This window comes from Chiloscyllium punctatum, chromosome 33 (assembly GCF_047496795.1).
Source record: "Chiloscyllium punctatum isolate Juve2018m chromosome 33, sChiPun1.3, whole genome shotgun sequence".
In the NCBI taxonomy this organism is placed as follows: Eukaryota; Metazoa; Chordata; class Chondrichthyes; order Orectolobiformes; family Hemiscylliidae; genus Chiloscyllium; species Chiloscyllium punctatum.
In genome coordinates, this window is record NC_092771.1 from 4,055,308 (window position 1) to 4,080,745 (window position 25,438).

A 25,438-nucleotide genomic window follows, 5' to 3' on the forward strand; every position below is an offset into this window, starting at 1 on the left:
CATTGTTACATGACAAGATTACTGTTAAGAAGATATATATCACTACAGTCACATTAGGTCAGACTTTTATATCTTTTGAAATCCTTCTGAAAATATAACTAGTTAGGACACAATTAAGGTTTAAGATTGCCTTTACTTTTAAATTTGAGAAGTTATATTACAAAACAATACCTAACATGAATTATTTCTGCAGAACCGAAGCCTGTGTATGCTCAACCTGGTCAGCCTGATGTGGATTTGCCTGTTAGTCCATCTGATGCACCTGTTCCAAACTCGTCACATGATGATGGAATGTTGAGGTAATTCAGCAATTCTGCCCACACCAGTGTAGTGCTGCTAAGAAATGATGTGATTGTTCCATGACCTATAACACAGAACTTGAGGCGTTTGGATAATTTAGCTGAAGTTTTCTTCTCTTCACTATTTACACAAGATATCATCTAAATCTTAATCCACAGCACTTTAGATAATTATTAATTTGTTTATTTTGGAAACTGCTCAATGGTCTCATGCTAGAAACATCAGGAAGCAATGAATATCCATACATTGTATGTACATTCCGTTTATGCCAAAAAACTTGAGTATGTTTTGCTAGTGGAGTTAACAGTTTAACTGTTCTTTACTGTGGTCTCACACCACACAATGTTCTCTTTCAGACCAAGTATGAAGCTTGTGAAGTTTAAGAAGGGCGAAAGTGTTGGGCTGCGCCTGGCTGGTGGAAATGATGTGGGAATATTTGTTGCTGGAGTATTGGAAGATAGTCCTGCAGCTAAAGAAGGTTTAGAGGAAGGAGATCAGATCCTCAGAGTAAGGCAACATATTTGCAGTGAATTCTGTTGGTTGACTGTTGAGTGCAGTCCTAATGAAATTTGATTCTTTCTGTGAATGAAGTAAAATTGTCATCAAGTGACTTTTGGAAAGTTGTATTTTGTATCTAACCACTTAACATTGTCAAACAGCATTGTAGTTATCAGGGAGATGCAATAAAATCCTGAGTCCACTAATCTTTAGGAAAGGAAATCCTCCACCTTTTAATAGAATACAATCCCTGCAGTGTGGAAACAGGCCCATTTGGCCTCATGAGTCTACATCGACCCTCTGAAAAGCATCCCACCCAGATCCATTCCCATACATTATCTCTGTAACTCTGCATTTCCCATGGTTAACACACCTAACCTACACCTCCCTGGACACGGCAGGGTAATTGAGCATGGCCAATCCTCCTAACTTGCACATTTGTGGGCTGTGGGCAGAAGCCAGACACCTGGAGGAAACTCATGCAGACATGGGGAGAGCATGCAAATTCCACACTGGCAGTTGCCTGAGGGCAGAATCAAATCTAGGTCCCTGGTGCTCTGAGCAGCATTGCTAACCACTGCCTTTTTTTTTAGTTTACGCTACATGTGTCCTTAGACCTAACTACTTTCTGAAATGTCCTAATAAAAATAAAATCATTTAAAATAACTAATCCAAATATTTAATTTTTCTTCAAAACTGCAATTCAGAATAGGAACTGAAATTTAAATTGATGTTTATTATGGTTCATGAAAATATAATGTTATTGGTGAGACTTTCAAAACCCATTTAAGGATAGTAAGTAATTCAACTTAGCTGGGCGTGGACAGTATTTTATGGAATGTCTTGAAAAGAAATATTTAAAACGGGCATCTAATATTTTTAGTGCACTGGGAAGTGTGACATTATCATTCAGATGTCTTCTTCACAGGTAAATAATGTGGACTTTGCAAATATCATCCGTGAGGAAGCTGTCCTGTTCCTGCTTGACCTTCCAAAAGGAGATGAGGTCACTATTCTTGCACAGCAGAAGAAAGATGGTGAGCTGTTCCGCTATAATTTCTCATATTTGCTCTATAAAAGATCTTAAAGTAAGGGAACCCTTAGGAAGTAGTGACCATAATATGGTAGAGTTCAGTCTGGAGTTTGAAAGGGAGAAGGCAAAATCTGATATAATGGTGTTACAGTTGAATAAAGGTAATTATGAGGGCATGAAAGAGGAACTGACTAAAATAGACTGGAAGCAGAGGCTAACCGGGAAGACACTGGAGCAAAAATGGCAGGAGTTTGTAGGTATAATTGAGGACACTGTACAGAGGTTCATTCCCAAGAAAAGAAAGATTAACCGGGGAGGGATTAGACAACCTTGGCTGACAAAGGAAGTCAGGAAATGTATTAAAGAAAAAGAGAGATCCTATAAAGTGGCTAAGAACAGTGGGAAATCAGAAGATTGGGAAGGATACAAAAGCCAACAGAGGATAACAAAAGTGTAATAAGAAATGAGAGGATCAAATATGAAGGTAGGCTAGCCAGTAATATTAGAAATAATAGTAAAAGTTTCTTTCAGTACATAAGAAACAAACGACAGGCAAAAGTAGACATTGGGCCACTTCAAACTGATGCAGGGAGCCTAGTGATGGGAGATAAGGAAATAGCAGGAGAACTTAACAAGTACTTTGCGTCAGTTTTCACAGTGGAAGACATGAGTAATATCCCAAAAATTAAAGGGTGTCACGGGGCTGAGTTGAGTATGGTTGCCATTACGAAAGAGATAGTGCTAGAAAAGTTAAAAAGTCTTAAAATTGATAAATCTCCTGGCCCCGATGGGATACACCCTAGAGTTCTGAGAGAGGTTGCTGAGGAAATAGCAGAGGCATTGGTTGAGATCTTTCAAGAGTCACTGGAGTCAGGAAAGGTCCCGGATGATTGGAAGATGGCTGTAGTAACCCCCTTGTTCAAGAAAGGATCCAGGCAAAAGATGGAAAATTATAGGCCAATCAGCTTAACCTCGGTTGTTGGTAAAATTCTAGAATCCATCGTTAAGGATAAGGTTTCTAAATTCTTGGAAGAGCAGAGTCTGATTAGAACAAGTCAACATGGATTTAGTAAAGGGAGGTCATGCCTGACAAACCTGTTGGAATTTTTTGAAGAGGTAACAAGTAGGTTAGACCAGGGAAACCCAGTGGATGTGGTCTATCTGGACTTTCAAAAGGCCTTTGATAAGGTGCCACACGGGAGGCTGCTGAGCAAGGTGAGGGCCCATGGTGTTCGAGGTGAGCTGCTGGGATGGATTGAGGATTGGCTATCTAACAGAAGGCAGAGAGTTGGGATAAAAGGTTCTTTTTCAGAATGGCAGCCGGTGACGAGCGGTGTCCCGCAGGGTTCGGTGCTGGGGCCACAGCTGTTCGCATTATATATTAATGATTTGGATGAGGGAACCGGGGGCATTCTAGCGAAGTTTGCCGATGATACGAAGTTAGGTGGACAGGCAGGTAGTACTGAGGAAGTGGGGAGGCTACAGAAGGATCTAGACAGGTTGGGAGAGTGGTCCAGGAAATGGCTGATGGAATTTAACGTGAGCAAGTGCGAGGTCTTGCACTTTGGCAAAAAGAATATAGGAATGGACTACTTTCTAAATGGTGAGAAACTTAATAAAGCCAAAGCACAAAGGGATCTGGGAGTGCTAGTCGAGGATTCTCTAAAGGTAAACATGCAGGTTGAGTCTGTGATTAAGAAAGCGAATGCAATGTTGTCTCTTATCTCAAGAGGGTTGGAATATAAAAGCAGAGATGTACTACTAAGACTTTATAAAGCTCTGGTTAGGCCCCATTTGGAGTACTGTGTCCAGTTTTGGTCCCCACACCTCAGGAAGGACATACTGGCACTGGAACGTGTCCAGCGGAGATTCACACGGATGATCCCTGGAATGACAGGTCTAGCATATGAGGAACGGCTGAGGATACTGGGATTGTATTCGTTGGAGTTTAGAAGATTAAGGGGAGATCTAATAGAGACGTACAAAATAATACATGGCTTTGAAAAGGTGGATGCTAGAAAATTGTTTCTGTTAGGCGAGGAGACTAGGACCCGTGGACACAGCCTTAGAATTAGAGGGGGTCATTTCAGAACGGAAATGCGGAGACATTTCTTCAGCCAGAGAGTGGTGGGCCTGTGGAATTCATTGCCACGGAGTGCAGTGGAAGCCGGGACGCTAAATGTCTTCAAGGCCGAGATTGATAGGTTCTTGTTGTCTAGAGGAATTAAGGGCTACGGGGAGAACGCTGGCAAGTGGAGTTGAAATGCGCATCAGCCATGATTGAATGGCGGAGTGGACTCGATGGGCCGAATGGCCTTACTTCCACTCCTATGTCTTATGGTCTTATGGTCTTATTCACTCCAAGCTTGATGTGGAAGCTTCAAAGTGGAAGTTTTAGAATTGTTCCAAAGCAAGTGTAACCAGTTGTTGAAATTATCCTACAGATCCTTAATGCAAGAAAACTTTGTTTGGAAAAAGAAATGTTTCTTAAGGAATTGATTGACCTACTCCTGTTCCTATTATTAAATGTCAAAATTTGGCCCATCTTAGACCATAAGACATGGCAGCAGAAATTAGGCCGTTCAGGCCATCAAGCCTGCTCCGCCATTCAATCGTGACTGATATGTTTCTCAACCCATTCTCCCGCTTTCTCCCCATAACCCTTCACAATCAAGAGGCTATCTATCTTTGTCTCAAATATACTCCAGAACCTGGCATCCACAGCTTTCTGTGGCAGTGAATCCCATAGATTTACTACTCTCTGACTGAAGAAGTTTCTTATGTGTTCTAAAAGGTCTTCCCTTTACTCTAAGGCTGTGCCATTGGGCCCTAGTCTCTCCTACTAATGGAAACATCTTCCCAACATCCACTCTGTCCGGGCCATTCAGTATTTAAACCTTCAATTACACCCCCCATCATCCTTTCAAACTCCATCGAGAATAGACCCAGAGTCCTCAAATGTTCCTCTTATATTAAGCTTTTCATTCCAGGGACCATTCTCGTGAAACTCCTCTGAACACTGTCCATGGCCAATACATCATTCTTGAGATATGGGACCCAAACCTATGAAACTGCTCCAAATGTGGCCTGACTAGACCATCAGAAGTACATCCCTGCTTTTATATCTCAGAATAAATGCCATTGTTACATTTGTCTTCCTAACTACTGATTCAACCTGCAAGTTTAATTTGAGGGAATCTTGGACAAGAACTCCCAAGTCTTTTTGCACTTCAGACTTCTGAAGTTTTCCCCCCCCCTCCTTTTAGAAAATAGTCCATGCCTTTGTTCTTTGTACCAAGGTGCATGACCACGCCTTTTTTCACATTGTACTCCATCTGTCACTTCTGTGCCAACTTTTCCAACCTATCCAAATCTTTCTGCAGCGTCCCCACCTCAATGCTACCTATCTTTGTATCGTCTGCAAACTTAGCCTGAATGCCCTTGGTTCCTTCATCTAGATCTTTAATGTGATCCCAACATTCGTGGAACACCACTTGTCACCAGCTGGCACCCTGAGAAGGGCCTTTTTATCCCCACTCTTCGGCTTTCTGCCAGATAGCCAGGTTTCTATCCATGCTAGCACCGTACCTGTAGACCATGGAGCCCTTGCCTTACACATTAACCACCTTGTCAAAGGTCACCTTGAGTCTAAGTAGATAAAATCCATTGGTTCTCCTTGGTCTAATCTGCTTGTTACTCCCTCAAAGAATTCTGGAAGATTTGTCAGGCATGATCTACCTTTGATGAAACCATGCTCACTCTGCCCTATTTTACCATATGCTTCGAAGTATTCAGAAATCTCATCCTTCGCAATGGGTTCCAGGATCCTACCTAATTCCAAGGCTAGGTTAAGTGGTCTGTAATTTTCCGTTTTCTGCCTTATTCCCTTTTTATACAGGGTTGTTGCATTAACAATTTTCTAGTCCTCTGGGACTTTTCTGATTCTAGTGATTCCTGAAAGGTTGCCACTGACCCCTCCACTATCTCTTCAGTTTTGTCTCTTAGAACTCTGGTGCAGTCCATATGGTCCAAGTCATTTATCCACCCTCAGGCCATTCAGTTTTCTCACACCACCTCCTTGGTGATGGCTGCCATACTCAGCCCTGCCCCCTCACTCTCTAACATCTGGGAAATTACTCTTGTCTTCCACTGTGAAGACTGATGCGAAGTAATTATTCAGTTCCTTGCCATTTCCTTGTTCCCCATTACCATCTCATCTATATTATTTTCCAGCAGACCAATGTCCACTTTTCCCTTTTTGTTCTTTATATATCTAAAGAAACTCTGACAGTCTACTTTTACATTACTGGCTTACTTATCCTCATTTTTAATCTTCTCCCTTTTTCTTTTTGTTTGTACCCACTTGGTCTTCGTAAGCTTCCCAATCCTCTGGTTTCCCACTGCCCTTTGCCACATTATATGCTTTCTCTTTGATGCTATCTGTGACTTCCCTAGTCACCCATGGGTTGCCTCATCCTCCCTGTACCATTCTTCTTTTTCCGTAGGATGAATCTCTGCTATGTCTCCTGAATTACTTCCAGAAACTCTTGTTATTGCTGTTCCACTGTCGTTCATGCTAGGCTCCTTTCCCAGTCGATTCTGCCCAGCTGCTCCCTCATGCCTCTGTAGTTTCCTTTTATTCAGCTGAAATATTGTTACCTGTGATTGTATTTCTCTCTCACAAATTGTCCTTATCTTAAATGCTGCTTTCATAACACATTATTTATTTGTTCTAGTTTATCGGCGTATTGTGGAATCTGATGTGGGCGATTCTTTCTACATACGGACTCACTTTGACTATGAAAAGGAATCGCCGTATGGTTTAAGTTTTAACAGAGGCGAGGTATTCCGAGTGGTGGATACACTGTATAATGGGAAGCTGGGTTCCTGGCTTGCAATTCGAATTGGCAAAAACCATAAGGAGGTGGAAAGGGGCATCATTCCAAACAGAAACAGGTGTGTGATCAGAACTTACACCCAGTGAACATTTTTGTTTTTGTTAATATGATTTTATATCTGTGGTAAAACGTGAGGAATTCCCACCTAAAATTACAGGATTGTACTATTGTCAATGAAATATTCCAGTAGCAGCCTCGAGAAAAGATGGACTGGAATGAAACCAAAGCAGTCAGGATTAGGGCTTTGTTTGTTTGTCAAACCAATATATTTGTAAGGATTGTTTTAAAACAGAATTTACATACAGTCATAGAGTAGGTGTTTGACATAGATCATGTTTACTGTTCTGCCTCATCAATCCTCTTTGTTACTTTGTCAAAGTTTGTGAGACATGATTTCCCATGCACAATGTTAACTATCCCTAATCAGTCCTTGCTTTTCCAAATACATATAAACTGATCCTTTGGTTTAGCTCATCCATGCTGACCAGATATCCTAAATAAATCTAGTCCCATTTGTCAGCATTTGGTCCATATCCCTCTGAACCCTTCCAATGACATGCCCATCTAGATGCCTTTTAAATGTTGGAATCGTACCAGCCTCCATCACTTTATTTGGCAACTCATTCCATACACGCAGCACTCCCTCCAATGAAAATTGCATGGAATCGACTGGGTTAGGAGCCTAGCACGAACGACAGTGGAGCAGCAATGACAAGAGTTTCTGGAAGTAATTCAGGAGACATAGCAGAGATTCATCCTCTTTTAAATCTTTCCCCTCTCACCATAAACCTACGCCCTCTAGTTTAGGATTCCTCCTACAGGGTAATACATCTTGTCTATTTACCCTATCTGTGCCCCTCATGATTTTATAAATCTCTAGAAAGTTATGTCTCAACTTTCTGCGATGTATGGAGAATAGCCCCAGTCTGTTCAGCCTCTCCCTATAGCTCAAACCCTCCAACCCTGGCAACATGTTTGTAAATCTTTTCTGAATCCTTTCAAGTTTCACAATGTGCTTCCTTTAGCAGGGAGACTAGAACTGCATGCAGTATTCCAATTATAGCCTAATCAATATCCTATACAACCGCAACATGACCTTCCAACTCCTATACTCGATGCTCTGACCAGGAAAGGAAAACAAACCAAATGTTGTCTTCACTATCCTACCTGCGACTCCACTTTCAAGGTGCTATGTATCTGCGCTCCAAGGTCTCTTTGTTAAGCAACACTCCCCAGGACCTTAGCATTAAGTGTATAAGTCCTGCTAAGATTTGCTTTCCCAAAATGCAGCACCTCACATTTATCTAAGTTAAACACCATCTGATCAAGATCCCATTGCAGTCTGAGGTAACCATTGCTATTCACTACACCTCCAATTTTGGTGTCATCTGGAAACTTACTTCACTTCCTATGTTCACGTACAGATCATTTATTTAAATGATGAAAAGCAGTGGACCCAGCACTGATCCTTGTGGCACTCTGCTAGTCATGGGCCTCCAGTCTGAAAAGCAAACCTCCACAGCCCTCTGTCTTCTACCTTTGAGCCAGTTCCATATTCAAATAGGTAGTTCTCCCTTTCTGGTGTTACCTAACCTTGCTAACCAGCCTATCATGAGGAAATTTATGGACTGCAGTAGGCGTTTGACATCGATCATGTTCACTGTTCTGCCTCATCAATCCACTTTGTTACTTTGTCAGAGTTTGTGCATGGGAAATCATGTCTCACAATGTTAACTATCCCTAATCAGTCCTTGATTTTCCAAATACATATAAATCCTGTTCCTCAGGATTCCCTCCAACAACTTGCCCATCACCAATGTCAGGCTAACCGGTGTATAGTTCCTTGGCTTTTCCTTGCCACCTTTCTTAAATAGTGGCACCGCGTTAGCCAACCTCCCCTCTTCTGTCACCTTGCTTATGGCTATCGATGATAGAAATATTGCAGCAAGAGATCCAGCGATCTCTTCCCTGAGCTTCCCATACCCCTCTAGGTACACCTGATCAGGTCCTGGGGATTTATGCACCTTTATACATTTTAGACATTTTTCAAGATGTCTCTATTTATTTCTCCACGTTCGCTATCTTTCATCTCCATCTCCACAGTAAACACTGATTGAAAATACTCATCTAGTATCTCCCCCATCTGTTGTAGTTCCACACATCGTTGACTGTGCTGATCTTTAAGGGGCCTAATCTCTCCCTAGTTATCCTTTTGTCCTTAATGTATTTGTAGAATCCCTTTGGATTCTCCTTAACCCTATTCACTAAAGCTACCTCATGTCCTCATTTACCCTCCTGATTTCCTCCTACTTGTCTTTATACTTTTCTAGTGAATTACTAGATTTCTGCTGTATATACCTAACATATGCTTCCTTCTTATTCTTGTCTAAAACCTCAATTTCTCTAGTGATCCAGCATTCCCTCCACCTCCCAGCCTTGCCGTTCACACTAACAAGAACTTACTATCTCTGGACTCTTACTGTGTCATTTTTGAAGGCTTCCAATTTTCTAGCCCCCTGTCTTTACCTGCGAACATCCGCCCCCAATTGAGGTTTGAAAATTCTTGCTTAATACTGTCAAAATTGGCCTTCCTCCAGTTTAAAACCTCAACTTTTAGATCTAATCTATTATTTTCCATCACTACTTTAAAACTAGTACAATTATGGTCACTGGCTGCAAAATACTCCCCCACTGACACCTCAGTAACTTTTTAATTCCCAAGAGTAGATGCAACTTCATTCATCAATACATCGACATCAGATACTGTGTTAGACAATATTTGTGTATACACTTAACAAATTTCTCTTCATCCAAGCCCTTAACACAATGGCAGTGTCAGTCTATGTTTTGAAAGTTAAGATCTCCTACCATAACTGCCCCTTTACTCTTACAGATAACTGAGGTCTCCTTACAAATTAAGTGCTCAAGAAAAAGATTAACTCCAGCATCAAGTCATTGTTTAGATCTATGGTTTAACTACTGAGTAACTTGATTAATATTATGTACTTTTCATACATTGTGCTAACCAGAGCTGAACAGATGTCTAGTGTGCAGTACACACTACCCAAGACTGCTGGTGGGGATCGGGCGGACTTTTGGCGGTTTCGTGGACTTCGTAGTTCAAAGAGAAATTTGAGAAAAAGCAGAGAAGATCTTGCAGCTCAGCCAGTTCATACCAAGTTTCCAGCTTATGAGAGAGTAGTCCTTCGAGAAGGTAAAGGGAAAGGAACTGAATGTTTACTGGGGTGAGCAAATCACTCTCTGCTCACTTGGGGAGAGACCCTGTCAACCTCATTTTCTTCATAATTTGTTCTCGATGGGAGTACGTGAAATCAATTCCATTTCATCAGAATTTCCTTTAGAAAGGACAGTTAAACTTAATTCACATGTAATCGAACCAATCAATATTGATTCTCTTAAGTATTAGGTCAAGTGATTAATTTAAATAAATGAATACCTCATCCTTTTGGGAAACACTGAGGATTGTTGAAGCTGGTATAATCTCAAAGGTTTTGCCTTTACCTGGTCCCTGACCAGGGCAGGAGTACGCCATACCTCCCTCAGACAGTTGACAGGAAGTAGAGAGCCGGCAGATGGAGTACATCAAAATACTTGCTGTTCCTATTGTAGCATTATTGGTCACTGTTCCCAACAGACTAGAGATATGATTACCAACAGATTGGGGATATGATTACCACTTTATGCAGTTTTGTGTGTTGCTGAGCAAAACACTTTTAAATGAAGACATGTAAATGATTGTTATTGTAGTGCCTGATTTGCATGTTCAATCCTGGAATGATTAAATCCACTGATGTGCAGATGTCTTTGAGATCATTTTTAATCTTTGTCAGTTATACATCTATCAGTCCTATACATTGTAAATGCTTTTGATCCCATATTTCCTCCTGTCCTCCTCCCTCCCCTGAATTAAAGATAGCTTTTTTCATCTTTTCTAGGCCGGACGTAGTGCAAACTCAATGTCTAAACAAGTCAAATTGTCTTTAAATAATGAACAGTGATTTATAATATACAATGTACAATATTGCTTATGATAATTTTGGGTTATCTTTTTTAAAGTTCTGTTCGCTGAGCTGGGAATTTGTGTAGCAGATGTTTCGTCCCCTGTCTAGGTGACATCCTCAGTGCTTGGGAGCGTCCTGTGAAGCGCTTCTGTGATCTTTCCTCCGGCATTTATAGTGGTTTGTCTCTGCCGCTTCCGGTTGTCAGTTCCAGCTGCCGGTATATAGGGTCCAGGTCGATGTGCTTATTGATTGAATCTATGGATGAGTGCCATGCCTCTAGGAATTCCCCGGCTGTTCTCTGTTTGGCTTGTCCTATAATTGTAGTGTTGTCCCAGTCGAACTGATGTTGCATGTCATCTGCATGTGTGGCTACTAAGGATAGCTGGTCGTGTCGTTTCGTGGATAGCCACACACGCAGATGACAAGCAACATGAGTTCGACAGGGACAACACTACTATTATAGGACAAGCCAAACAGAGGACAGCCAGGGAATTCCTCGAAGCATGGCACTCATCCACAGATTCAGTCAATAAGCACATCAACCTGGACCCAATATACCGGCCACTGCAATGGACAGCTGGAACTGACAACCGGAAGCAGCAGAGACAAACCACTATAAATGCCAGAGGAAACATCACAGAAGTGCTTCACAGGAGGCTCCCAAGCACTGAGGGTGTCACCTAGACAGGGAACGAAACGTTTGTAACACAAATTCCCAGCTCGGCGAATAGAACCACAACAATGAGCACCCAAGCTATAAATCTTCTCACAAACTTTATCTTTTTTAAAAGCTGGTTTCCTGCGGCCAGTAGTCATCTTTGGACCTCTTGCTGATGTTGCTCGAGAGAAACTTGCACGGGAAGAACCAGATTTGTACGAAATTGCAAGTAAGATTTTCTGTTCAGTTCCTTAAAATCATCGTCACTTACTGCGCTGGAGGCCATTTGGCCATCAAAATTAATCTGGCTTCTCACTGCAATCTGGTTCAACTCCCCTACTACATAGCCCTTCAAAAGTTCATCCAGTTTTCCTTTGAAATCTATGACTATTTCTACATTGCATGCCTTTGTAGTCAGCACGTCTTTATCTGCATTTCTTGGCAATGATTGGTGTTGGGGAATGTTTTTTTAAGTGAGGTTTGTCCTCTGATACTTCATTCAAGTGGCCATAATTCAAGTGAGCATGGGTATTAAATTTCATAGCTGAGGCTATTTGAGCAGAGCTATCATCATTATGATAGAGACTTACACAGATGCCTGCCAATGTGTTAGCTTCCAGGAGCAGTGTGTATCAGGTACTAACCTTGGTGTTTCTTAATAACCATAAAAATATGCAACTAAAAACTGGATATTTCTTGTAATTCATCATATTGCAAAGTAATTCATCCCAAAGTTACATTTAGGTGAGACTTCGCAATGCTGCATTTTATACCAACATTGAGTTAAGCTGAACTTTTTCAATTTTAATCTTTTGTCAGTTATATATGTATCAGTCCTATGAACTATAAATGTCTTTTAATCCCATATTTCCTGTTGTCCTACTCCTCCCCCAGATTAACAATGACCTGATGAATCTTTTCTAGGCCAGATGTGGCACACAACTCAATGTCCAAACAAGTCGAATTGTGCTTAAGTAATAAACAGTGTTTTATAATTTGAAATTTAGTTCAAGTTCCTAGCGTCCCTTTGTCTGAAGGCAACCTGCAATTAACCAAGGGTTCTAAGTATGAGTCAACCCAAATGTTTCAAACTGCTAAGTGGAGGTTTAGATCTAATTTCAAGCTACAGTGCACATGCAGTCTTGCAGGTAGTTCCTTTGCAGAGCCCATACTTGCATTTCACGGAACTGAATTTGCTGCAATTTTGTCCCATTCGTATTGATATTTTCTTAGAATTGCAGAAATTTACAGCATGGAAGAAAGCCATTCAGCTCAATATGTATGCACTGGTCGAAAATAGCTATGCAAATAAATTCCACTTTCAGGCTCTTGGTCGTATTGTCTTAGAGTGCCTATTCACTTTTTTTCCTCAATGTTATGAGGGATTCTATCTCTGCCACTGTTTCCAGACAGTGAGTTAGTTCCACATCCCCATCACTTGCTCGATTAAATATTTCCCTTTGTAACTCCTCTAAATCTCCTCCCTCTCCTTTTGAATCTATGGTGTCCTGGTTATACAGTCATCCAACATGGAAACAGACCCCTCAACCCAACTTGCCCGTGCTGACCAAGTTTCCAAAACTAAACTAGTCCAACTTACCTGTTTGGCCCACATCCCTCTAAGCCCTTCCTAATCATGTACCTGTCCAAATGACATTTAAATGTTGTAACCGTACCTGCATCTAGATCTTTTAGACTAAGCAGAGCAGTGACTTTTTCTATTCACACTGTCTAGACCTTTTAAGCTCCTGTAAGTTGCATCTAGCTGTCTCCTCAACATCCTTTTGAATCCCTACTGCGTGGAAACAGGCCCTTCAGCCCAACAAGTCCACACGACACTCTTCAGAGTATCTCAACCAGACCCATTCCCATACATTTACCCCTGACTCATGCACCTAACCATACATCCCTGAACACTGGGCGATTTAGCAGGGCCAATTCACCTAACCTGCCCATCTTTGGATTGTGGGAGGAAACCGGAGCACCTGGGGAAAACCCATGCAGACACTGGGAGAATGTGCAAGCACCACACAGACTGAGGCTGGAATCAAACCTGGGTCTCTGGTGCTGCGAAGCAGCAGTGCGAACCACTGTCCTACCCCGAGCTGAGAAAACAACCCAGCCTAAGTACTAAAATTCTCTCTTCAGGTATTTATGGATTGTAGTGCTTGAGGTATGGTGGTTGACAGATTACAGAAGTAAATAAACATCTGAAGATAAGATTTGTAGAATAAGAGGGAGAGATGAAGAATTGGTTATTTGAGTTATTTATGTATTGTCATGTATTTAGAAAAGTAGTGAAAAATGTATTGTTACAATCCAGCACCATTTTGAGTTATAAAAAAATTGCATAAATAGAGTTCATCCTCTGTATAAGAGCTACTAGCTGAATTGCTCTTGGAAAGAGCTGGAATAGACTTGACGGGCTAAATTGTTTACTGCTTTAATGTATAATATTCTGATGAATGAAGGGGAGTTAAGTGAATTGGAAATGAGACAAAAGTTTAATTGTTTGACTTTAAACTCTTCTGCTTTTCAAATGGCATTATTTGATCACAGGGAGTGAGCCTAGAGATGCTGGCACTGATCAACGCAGTTCTGGAATTATTCGACTACATACAATCAAACAAGTCATTGACAGAGTAAGGTTGATTCCTGTGTCTAAGCAACTTTTGATTGTAAATGAGGTGTACTTCATATTTATAAGTGTCTATTTGCCTTTGTGTTACATTAGGATAAGCATGCAGTATTGGACATTACTCCAAATGCAGTGGACCGTTTGAATTATGCACAGTGGTACCCAATCGTAATTTTCCTAAATCCTGATTCCAAACAAGGTGTTAAGATCATGCGGCAAAGACTTTGTCCCGAGTCCCGAAAGAGTGCTAGAAAGTTGTTTGAGCGTGCTTTGAAACTACGTAAAAACAATCATCATCTATTCACATGTGAGTATAATACACCATTCCTAAATGTATAGCAAATATTGCTGGATTTTTGTGTAATTGAGGGTTTTATATTTGTATTATACTGAATCTTATGGAGTAGATTCATATATAATTTTAAATATTATTATCAGCCAGCCACCATTTATCCATTTTTCATGATGTCAGATGATTTTAACTTGCTACGCAGGCAATGAAATATTTCTGAAATTTTCTCATTTGGATAGAATATTTAAAATCAAGACAGAAACCCATATATGTCAAGGTGCAAATGGTTATAAATGAATGAGATCTGTTGCTATTTAGAATTCAAGCAGCAGAGCTTTGGCTGGGCATAGGTTCCCAGGGATATAGCATTCGTGGCCAGCCAGGGGAGAGCACTGGAGTAATCCAGTCTGGAATAACAGCGGCATGGATGATGGTTTCTGCAGCAGATGAGCTGAGAGTTGGATAGAGATTCAAAGATGATGGTTTGTGAACTTGATGGTAAAGCGGACGTGGTATCAGAAAATCATCTCCAGAGTTATAAACAATCTGATTCAACCTTAAATGGTGATCCAGGAGAAGGGTTGATTTTGATATTTAGGAGCCAGTGTTTGTGATTTCAGGCTGATCCATTATTAGATGTCAGTCATGCAGTGTGACTTATCATACACAATAAATGTATTCAGAGAGATGGTGATACAGAAGCATGTCTTGCTGTTCGTGCATATTTGGGATATATGTTTTGGTGATATCACCAAAAGGTAGCTTGTGGTTGAGAAATTTGATGAGGTCAATGGACATTGAAGTATCTCAAGAAAAGCAGAAAAAATAATTGTCTAATAATTATCGATATGAAGGAAAGTGATATTTGTAATGCAACAGCATCCATCATGAAGCAGATACTTGTCACTATTCAAAGTTTGGGAGAAGATTTGTAGCTCGGGTGCTCGTTGTTGTGGTTCTGTTCGCCGAGCTGGGAATATGTCTTGCAAATGTTTCGTCCCCTGTCTAGGTGACATCCTCAGTGCTTGGGAGCCTCCTGTGAAGTGCGTCTGTGCTGTTTTCCTCCGGCATTTATAGTGGCCTGTCTCTGCCGCTTCCGGTTGTCAGTTCGAGCTGTCCGCTGTAGTGGCTGGTATATTGGGTCCAGGTCGATGTGTTTGTTGATCGTCTGTGGATGAGTGCCATGCCTCTAGGAATTCCCTGGCTGTTCTCTGTTTGGCTTGCCCTATAATGGTAGTGTTGTCCCAGTCGAATTCATGTTGCTTGTCGTCTGTGTGTGGGGCTACTAAGGATAGCTGGTCGTGTTGTTTCGTGGCTAGTTGGTGTTCGTGTATACGGATCGTTAGCTGTCTTCCTGTTTGTCCGATGTAGTGTTTTGTGCAGTCCTTGCATGGGATTTTGTACACTACATCAGCCAGACTACTGCGACCACTAGGACTCATAACAGCACACAAACCAACAGCCACGCTCAGACAACAACTCACCAGAACAAAGGACTCGATGCCCAGCATGAGCAAAACTAATGTAGTGTACAAAATCCCATGCAAGGACTGCACAAAACACTACATAGGACAAACAGGAAGACAGCTAACGATCCGTGTACACGAACACCAACTAGCCACGAAACGACACGACCAGCTATCCTTAGTAGCCCCACACACAGACGACAAGCAACATGAATTCGACTGGGACAACACTACCATTATAGGGCAAGCCAAACAGAGAACAGCCAGGGAATTCCTAGAGTCTGTGGATGAGTGCCATGCCTCTATCAACAAACACATCGACCTGGACCCAATATACCAGCCACTACAGCGGACAGCTCGAACGGAAAACTGGAAGCGGCAAAGACAGGCCACTATAAATGCCGGAGGAAACAGCACAGAAGCGCTTCACAGGAGGCTCCCAAGCACTGAGGATGTCACCTAGACAGGGGACGAAACGTTTGCAAGACATATTCCCATCTTGGCGAACAGAACCACAACAACTTGTCACTATGCTTTGCAGGATGTGGTTATTACAGCTTGATTCCAATTTTGATTGAAAATTCCAATCAGTAGCTGCTTAAATCCCCAAGGTACATAGCTGTGACTAATTTTCTTCTTTTACATAGTTGCCTTTGTAGATCTTGGGTGAGTTAGGAACTCATGAATGCCACCGTGTTAGAGTTCATTACTCAATTTATCAATGGTCTATTCTTTAAAAGTGTTGGAGGGAAGTTATGAATTTTGTTCCTGTTGAATTTGTGCTTTTGGAAAGCCTTTTCTTCATTGAGACTTGTTTAATATGTTGTAGTTATTTGTTCTTTGAAACATTGAAAAAAACCTATTTTAAGAACAAAGAATAGTTAAATCTAGATCACTTAGCTTAACGATATTTAAGTGAGGGAAGTTAAGGACAGCATGACAGTGAAAGAGAAACATGTAATGTTAGTAGGTCAGATGTTTGAAAAGTTTTAAGAATCAACAAAAGATCTTGAAAGACAAACTCAAGCTGAAGTTGATGAACTTCGAGGGTAAATTAGGAAATAATACAGAGATGGACAGCAAAAGCTTCTCTAAATATATAACAAGGAAGAGAACCAAAAGTCAATATAGGCCCCTTCAAGGATAAGGCTGGGGAACCAGGAGATGATAGAGCATTTGAGTAAATACTTTGCATCAGTCTTCATGGTCAAGGACACATAACATTTCAGCAATACTAATTAATCAAGACGCAAAAGAATAAGAGGAAATAATTAAATGACTGTTAGTGGAGGAAATGTACTGAGGAAATTAATCGGCATAAAAGTTGATTTCCCTCAACTTGGTGGGTTGCATCCTAGGATATCACATAGGAGATTCTCTGGACATGAACATGAATTCAGGATGGTACGTTGACCCTGGTGCCAGGGTCAAGGCTGCAACAAAATGGTTGCAGCAAATTATCAAAGGGGAAAGTGAGAAACTGGAAGTCGCTGTACACATTGGTAAGAATGACATCGTTAGGGAAAGAGTTGAGGCTTTGCAGAGTGACTATGGGAAGTAAGGTAGAAGGTTAAAAAGCTGAACCTTAAAGGTAGGTAGTAATTTTTTCATTACTCCCAATGCTATGTGCTAGTGAAAGTTGGAATAAGAAGATAGGGCATATAAATCAATGGCTGAAAAGATAGTGCAGTTGGCAAGTATTCAGATTTTTGGATCACTGGGATCTCTGGGCAGAAAAGAACTGTTTAAAAGTGACGGATTTCACCTGAACTGGAAGGACCTATTTCCTCTCTGGGAAATTTGTTAATGCTATTCGGGAGTCTTTGAACTGATCGGGAAGTTCGGGGGATTCTAAGTAGTGAGAATAGAAAGACGGATGAGGATGGTTCTGAATTTAAAAAAAGAGCAAGTTAATTCGAAAAGGCAGGCAAGACCAAGTCTGAAAATGAGGTAACTCTGGATTAAACTACATTTATTTCATTGCAGGGGTCTTGCAGGTAAGGTAGATGAACTTGGGGCATGTATGGGAGCATGGGACTAGGACATCATAACTATTACAGAAACATGATTGAAGGAGGGACAGGACTGGCAGTTCAATGTTCTGGGGTTTAAATACTACAGAAGGATAGGAAGGCAAGAGAGGAAGGGGAATGGCATTTTTGATTAGGGAAAGCATTACTGCTGTACTTGGATGATATTCCTGGGGAGTCATCCAGTGAAGCTATATGGGTGGAACTCGGAAATAAGAGGAGGATAGTCACCTTAATCGGACAGTACTACATTTCCCGATAGTCAAAGGGAAATTGAGGAACAAAAATGTAGAGAGATCATCTGTGTAAGAATAATAAAAGTTGTAATTGAGCACTGGCTAGCTATTAGATGACAGGAGTTGGGATAAGGGTTGGCATTTTCAGGATGTCAATATCTAACTCGTGGATCACCACAGGGATCAGCATTGGAACCACAATTCTTCACCATATATATTAATGACTTGAAGGAAACCACTGTACTATTGCTAAGTTAGCAAATGACAAAAGTAGGTGGGAAGGCAAGTAGGATAGCACAAAGTGTGTGGAGATATATGGGAAGGTTGAGTGAGCAAACATTTTGCAGAAGAAGAAAATGTGAAGTTGTGCACTTTGATAGGAACAGTTGAGCTGAATATTATTCAGACTGTAGGAATCTACAGCAGAGGGGGCTTGGGAGTCCTTGCATATAACACTCAAAATCATAATCCAAGTCAAGCAGATAAATGGGGAAGTCAGAAAAAAAGTTGGGTTTGATTCCAAAGAGAATGGAGTTTTAAAATGGGGACGTCTTACTAAAATGATACAAGGTAAAAGTTAGACCACACCTGGAATACTGTGACCAGTTTTGGGCTCCTTATCTAAGGAAAGATATGCTGGAATTGGAGGCTGTCAGAGAATGTTCAGTGAATGGATCCAGACATAGAGGGATTTTTGTAAGAGGAGAGGTTGAGTAGGTTTGACCTTTATTGTTTGGAGTTAAGAAGCATGAGAAGTAATATTATTGAAAATTCTTAGGCTTTTGAAAGCGTAGATGCTGCGAGGTTGTTGCCCCTTATGGGAGAGTCTTGGACCAGAGGACATAATGTCAGAGTAAGTAGTTGCCCATTTAAGACACAGATGAGGAATTTATTTTCTTGAATTAGTGAATCTATGGTATTCCACAGAGTGCAATTGAGGTTGGGTCATTAAGTACATTCAAGACTGCGATTATCAAATTTCTAATCTGTAAGGGAATCAAGGATTATGGGGCAAAAAGAGAAGTGTTGAGGGCTATCAGATAAGCCATAACCTCATTGAATGGCTAGCAGATTCAGTGGGCTGAATGGCTTTTCTGCTTTTATATTCTTTGGTCTTACAATTGAATAGTTGGAATATTTCTGATGTGCCCCCTAATGGAAGAGGGAGTGCATTGTTTACCTTGATGCAAAACTATCCCATATTGCTTCTGTACAAGGTCAACTTCATTTTGTAGGAAGTGCCGATGGAATCTGATTTTGTAGAGGTCTTGATCAAAGGACTTTGAGAAGATCTTGATCCAGGAGTTAAAAATCACACAACACCAGGTTATAGACTAACAGGTTTATTTGGAAGCGCTAGCTTTCAGAGTGCTGCTCCTTCATCAGGTGGTTGTGGAGCATAAGAATATAATTACAACCAGCTGGCGAAGGAGCGGTGCTCCGAAAGCTAGTGCTTCCAAATAAACCTGTTGGACTATAACCTGATGTTGTGATTTTTAACTTTGTACACCCCAGTCCAACACCCGCATCTCCAAATCATTGATCGAAGAATTTTCGTAAGTAACTGAAATTGTAACAGATTCCACAACTTCTCTTTACAGCTACCATCAATTTGAATTCGATGAACGAAGGCTGGTATGGGGCTCTGAAGGAATCTGTTCAGCAGCAACAGAGCCAGTTAGTTTGGGTCTCAGAGGGCAAGGTAGGATGAAAATTTATTATAATTTAAATCAAAACTGCACAATGTTATACTAAAATCTCTTTTTTTTTCTTCTCTTCCCCACTGCATAATGTCATGAGTAGGCAGTGACTCACTCTGCTTTATTGCCTGTACCTATATAAATTCCTTGCCAGTATTGTCAGTGATGAGTAGATTATAAGAAATGACTAGTATTCTTCCTGCAAGTTCCTGTTTTATGCTGTGACATAAAGAATTTGCAACATTACATATCCAATTCCTTTGGGAAGACAGGCAGGGGAGTTTTTGAACCAGTTAGTGTTTTGGTGTTTGAAATCTGAGTGTATGAACTCCAGGAAGCATTCCTGAGAAATTTGTTTGTATTTATATTGTTAAGAAAGTTGATGACTGGAGGGATACTGAAGCACACCAATAAGTTGCAAGATTTGAAATTGTTGAGAAGGTGGATAACACTTGGTGCACGATCACATGGTGGTGGGGGGGAGGTAAATTAACCAGTGTTCCCACACCTGATCACTATAGAATGATCTCAGGCCAAACGGCATGAATGAAGTCAGATGCATGAAGAATGATGTGAATATTCCTGCTGGAAAGTTATAAGAACTTTGCCCCTGCCAACACGTATGCATGCACACCAGTTTTTCCAGGATTTTAAGAAGAGGAAGGTCCTTCACATTTCTAATAATCCAGCTGGTCAATGGATGTTAACAAAACACCTTGTTTACTGCCAAGTGTAATATTTGTTTAATTGTGTGATTTGACTGTTCTTTTTATAGGCTGATGGTACAGCAGAGGATGATCTTGACTTGCACGATGATCGCTTGTCATATTTGTCAGCTCCAGGCAGTGAATACTCTATGTACAGCACAGATAGTAGACACACTTCAGATTATGATGACACAGATACTGAAGGTGGTGCCTATACTGACCAAGAATTGGATGAGACTCTCAACGATGAAATTGGTCCTACAGAATCTGCCATAACTAGGTCCTCAGAACCTGTACGAGATGATTCGTCAATGATGCACTCTGAGTCAATGGCGCCGGCCTTCCCAGCCTATCCAGTACAAGTTCAGAGAGTGGACTCTCCTGTGTACAAGCCTTTGCCTAATCAACAGGTGAGTTCACTCTGATTTAAGTAGTTAGATGTGTTTGATTAAGTGGTAATATACTATGTTAAAGGCAAAGCTTATTAGAATTCTGTCTCTTTTATTTAGAAAGTCTTGTTTTAGCAATTGTATGGTAAGTTAAGCATTGAATTTACTTTGCATCTTTCAATGTAGAAAACAGTTCCCAGGTCCCTCATGGCCATGAGGTAAAAATGAACATCAAACTGCAGAAGGAAATTGTATATTTGTAGTACAGATTTTGAGTATTGCCAAAAAACATGTACCTTTTGTTGAAGTCTTTCAGCTTGGTCTCATCTGGACATCTCTCCCAGAAATATAAGTTTGAGGAGAACCGATGCATATGCTGGGAAAGAGGAGAATACAGGTTGGTTGGCAAGTGGAATCTGATCAGCAGAGATGCTGCCTTGGAAATACACCCATCAGTGCTGTTTGACAATTAACTGCCAGGCTTTGTTTAAATTTTAAACCAGGCAGTGTGATCAGACTGGTCAGAGCATTATGCTGAGAAATGAACCACCTATTTTATTGAGTTGAAACAGATGCAGGGCATATTCATTGTTCTTTCTATTTATGAAGAATGGAACCTTGTATATTAATAGCTTCCAGTACACACAGTATGCCTCTCTGTGAGCCCGACTGACAATTCTAAGTTGACTGAGAGTGTAGGTCTTTGCACATTAGGTGTGACTCATCCAATATGGTCCAACTACGGAATCGCATCTAATATTAGAACTGTTGTGAGTTACACAAGGGCAGCCTGTTTGGTTATGGTTAGTACCTTGCTTATTGCAAAGAGCTGATGGGATGTGCTATTTGATATGATCTGTCAATCTTTGGGAACCACAGATGGTGTTTGCTATTAACAGGGTGCTGATGTCAAGCAAAAAAGGCTTTGTGGCTATCTCACAAATAATTAATGTGGTATGTGAATTTCCGTGCCTGTGGAATAGTAAGTATTTAGGCTGTATGTCCCAGAGATTGGTGCCTTGTAACCAACAATGCATCCCTTTGGCTGTTAGCAGGTGAGGTATAGACCATACCCTGATGGCCTGCGATTGCAAAACTTGCAACGCTGTGTTCAATACTAAATTCCACAGTTGGGCAACATTAGCTAGATAATCCTGAGCATTCAAAGAATTATATTGACAACCAATTTAAGGTTATCACTCAGGTTCATAGTGTGGTGTTCTTATGTGTACTGGAAACAGTTCATATTAATGCACAAGACGCTATTTTTTCTCCAGACTGAGAACATGCCTACATCTGTTTCCACACAACAAAATAAGTGTGAACCATCCACTGATTTATTTCTCAGGGAAATGCCTAGACAAATGAAAATCAGCCCGCATAGCTTAAAATTTAAACAAAGCTTAGAAGTTAACTGTCAATCATCACGACTTAGTGCGTTCTTCATGGCAACACCTCTACCAGTCAGAGTCCACTTTCCTACCATGTTAATGCAGTATACATGTTGGTTTTCCTCTTGAATTTACATTCTTGTGAAACGTCCTGATAAATTGAAGACCGAAAGCTTTTGACAAAATACATCTTTGTTCAGCAGCAAAGAAGGGAATAATAGGATGGGGTGACCAAAAGCTTTTGTCAGAAGTGGGTTTTAGCAAAGTGGGCAGCATTTGAGGAGGAGAAATCTAGAGTGGGACACGAGAAAGATTAGAAATCTGAGTCTGGCTCTGAGAATGGTTTAGCAGTGGGGTGGCTTACAGAAATGGACAGAGGTGAGTCTCTCCGAAAGATTAATATTTTTCACTTGTGGTGTTGGTAGGAAACTCTGGTTTATATAGATCAATGAAGATGAAGTGATTAGCAAATCAACTGCTGCAGGATAAGAGGGAAGCAGAATTTTTCAGGCACCTGAATTGAATTTCTCTATCTTTGGACAAGTTAGTTGGCTTCTGTCATTGTTCGAGTAATTGGACAAGGCCTAGTAGCTGAGAAAATTTACCAAGGGATGTCTTTGTAGGGTGATCCGATAGGAGTGCATGGTTCTAAAAGGGTATTTGGTAGATCTGCTACCCAGAACTGCTGCTGTTTGGCCAATTAGTTATGCACAAAACATGCTTTTTTTTTAAACTTGAAGTAATAGAGAATGTGCCAGCAATAACTCCATATTGAGTCACAGGGCTTAACTTGTGTTTGCTAGAAAAGTTCATTTGAAAATTGCTTAGAATTCAATCACAAATCCCTGTTAGTACAAATTATTCTCTAAGTCTTTAACATACCAGTTCATTGTGATTTTAAAAATAAAAACATCATTAAAGATTTTTCTGCATCATATAGTACATTATTTAACTCCAAACCAAAAGCTGTCCAATATAAAAGCCCATTATATGTGTGTATAATTTTGCATCAGACTGTTTCTTTTCACTCCTCTATCCTTCCTTTCAAAAATAAGCTGCAGAGGCAGAGACTGAGTTTACTATAAACAGGCAGGAGTCATCAACAGTAATTTTATTTAATTGAGATCAGGATTACAGTGCACCTGTTGGAAGATATACAGTTTTACAAGTTAGTCCAAGATACCTTAAAATTCCATTTATTAAAGCTTGTGTACCTTGTCATTAGGTGATTACATTAGATTCCCTACAGTATGGAAACAGGCCCTTTGACCCAACAAGTCCGCACCCACCCTCTGAAGGGTAACCCATCCAGACCCATTACCCTACCCTGTATATTTACCCCTGACTAATGCACCCAACACTATGGGCAACTGAGCATGGCCAATTCACCTGACCTGTACATCTTTGTGATTGTGGGAGGAAACCAGAGCACCCGGAGGAAACCCACGCAGACACTGGGCGAATGTGCAAACTCCACACAGACAGTCACCCGAGGCTGGAATCGAGCCTGGGTCCCTGACGATGTGAGGCTACCGAACTAACCGCTGAGGCACTGTCCCGCCCAATTGGGTTAGCAAAACTGATGCACCAGTCTGCTTCTACTCCCACTGCCGTTCTGTCTCTTCTTGAAGAGGATGAGTTTCTTTTCCAGTTGTGTCACGTTACTACTTCTAATATTTTAATGCATACATTATTGAACCTAGTTATAATTCTGTTAAGAATGAATTTTATACTTGCCAGATGTTTGTTTTTAACTTTGATGATAAATTTGTGAAATCTTGCAGTAAGGAATTAGCTTCTATTTGTTAAATATTTTCTGTTTTAATTAATATGCTTATTGTGATTGAAATAACTATTTCAGAGTAATTTGAAAGTTAAGTCAACATCTGTTTTGCCAACAATGCACCTTGTAGACAAAAGTTTCTATTTAAATAATTTATTTTATCTTGGACGTTTCACAGAAAGCAGATATTCCTTCTGCAGTCCCTAATCCATCCCAGCAGCTTGAATCAATTTCTGTGATGACTGTGCCCTCTAGAGTCAATACCATAGTAGACCTAAGTAATGTGAGACAAGAGGAGAATGCTCCTCCTCCCCACAGCAGCCCTGAGTCCCAGATCGACCCTTACAGAAAACCCAGTCCTGAACTACCTCATGTTATTGATTCCATCAGTCCTGAGAGGCTGAGAGATCCAGAACCGACAGCAACTCGAACTGCAGAACCAACAAAGGTACCGCTTGCTGTAAATTCCTTGGCACGCCATATGTATGGAGCTTCTGCTTGCTTCTGCTCAATCACTTGCTTTGCCTCTGTAGTTGATCATATTGCTGAAGTTAGAGGCCAGACCAAATATGTGTTTTCATTCGACCAATGGCCATCTTTAATGATGGAGAGGGAATAGAAAAGTTGTTGTCTAAACTCCTCCTACAAATGTTACTGACATGCTTTGTAAATACTGTGCGGTAGAGTATTCACTGAATATTATAAGGGAGCTGCACTAACACTTGGTATTTAATCAGAAAATTCTCTCTTCGAACCAAAACTGTTACCCGGCATACTAATTAATTAAAATTAATTATTAAGTTGATGTAATCGATACCAGACTCCCAAGTTTTCCATTGTGTTGAGAATTTTTAACAAATTTTTATACTAATTTAATTGGCTTGGCCTATACCTTGAACTTTTGCTTAGAAACCTTTGCTCTTTGAAAGCTTTCTGTAGTTGCTTCCTTCTAACTCCTCTTAGAAGATATTTTATGTGGGCTACTGTCTGTACCTTTCATGGACTGCGAACAGCCTTGCTGTGGCATGATCAAAGGGGATTCTGATTTTAATTACAAGCATCAGCATGTTTGCTAATATGTGTTTTGTTTACATTTAACTCTCTCGGATCCTTTTCAGGGCAGTTGCTTCAGTATCCTTATAACTTGGACTGTTGAAGGAGACAGGACTGAATTCTAAAATATGAGTTTAGCAATTGGTCTGCAATTGTAACCTTTCTATTGATCAGTTGAGTCATGTTTTTGTATCAGTTAAGGTAGAAGCTGCCAAAGTTCATTTTTAGTTTTTAAAAAATACTTCATCTGCTACTTCAACAAATGCATTTAAATTTTGATTTTGTTCAGAACACCCATTTAAAAAAAAAGACTTTTCAAATAATGTTACAAAGATACAACTTAA

General features: G+C 40.6%; 1 protein-coding gene across 4 annotated transcripts in view; it reads left to right on the forward strand.

Annotated features, from left to right (window-relative positions):
• The window catches only part of tjp1a (tight junction protein 1a), a 193,181-nt gene that overhangs the window by 133,187 nt on the left and 34,556 nt on the right, over nt 1-25,438 (forward strand). For 3 of the 4 annotated variants that reach the window (XM_072552729.1, XM_072552730.1, XM_072552731.1), the window contains exons 10-20: nt 194-299; nt 657-807; nt 1,727-1,835; nt 6,568-6,787; nt 9,759-9,943; nt 11,543-11,638; nt 13,969-14,051; nt 14,144-14,354; nt 19,673-19,773; nt 20,547-20,888; nt 24,220-24,489. In XM_072552729.1, the coding sequence (XP_072408830.1) occupies nt 194-299; nt 657-807; nt 1,727-1,835; nt 6,568-6,787; nt 9,759-9,943; nt 11,543-11,638; nt 13,969-14,051; nt 14,144-14,354; nt 19,673-19,773; nt 20,547-20,888; nt 24,220-24,489 (1,874 nt within the window). The remainder of the gene's footprint in view (nt 1-193; nt 300-656; nt 808-1,726; nt 1,836-6,567; nt 6,788-9,758; nt 9,944-11,542; nt 11,639-13,968; nt 14,052-14,143; nt 14,355-19,672; nt 19,774-20,546; nt 20,889-24,219; nt 24,490-25,438) is intronic. The other variant, XM_072552732.1, reaches the window with a different exon arrangement.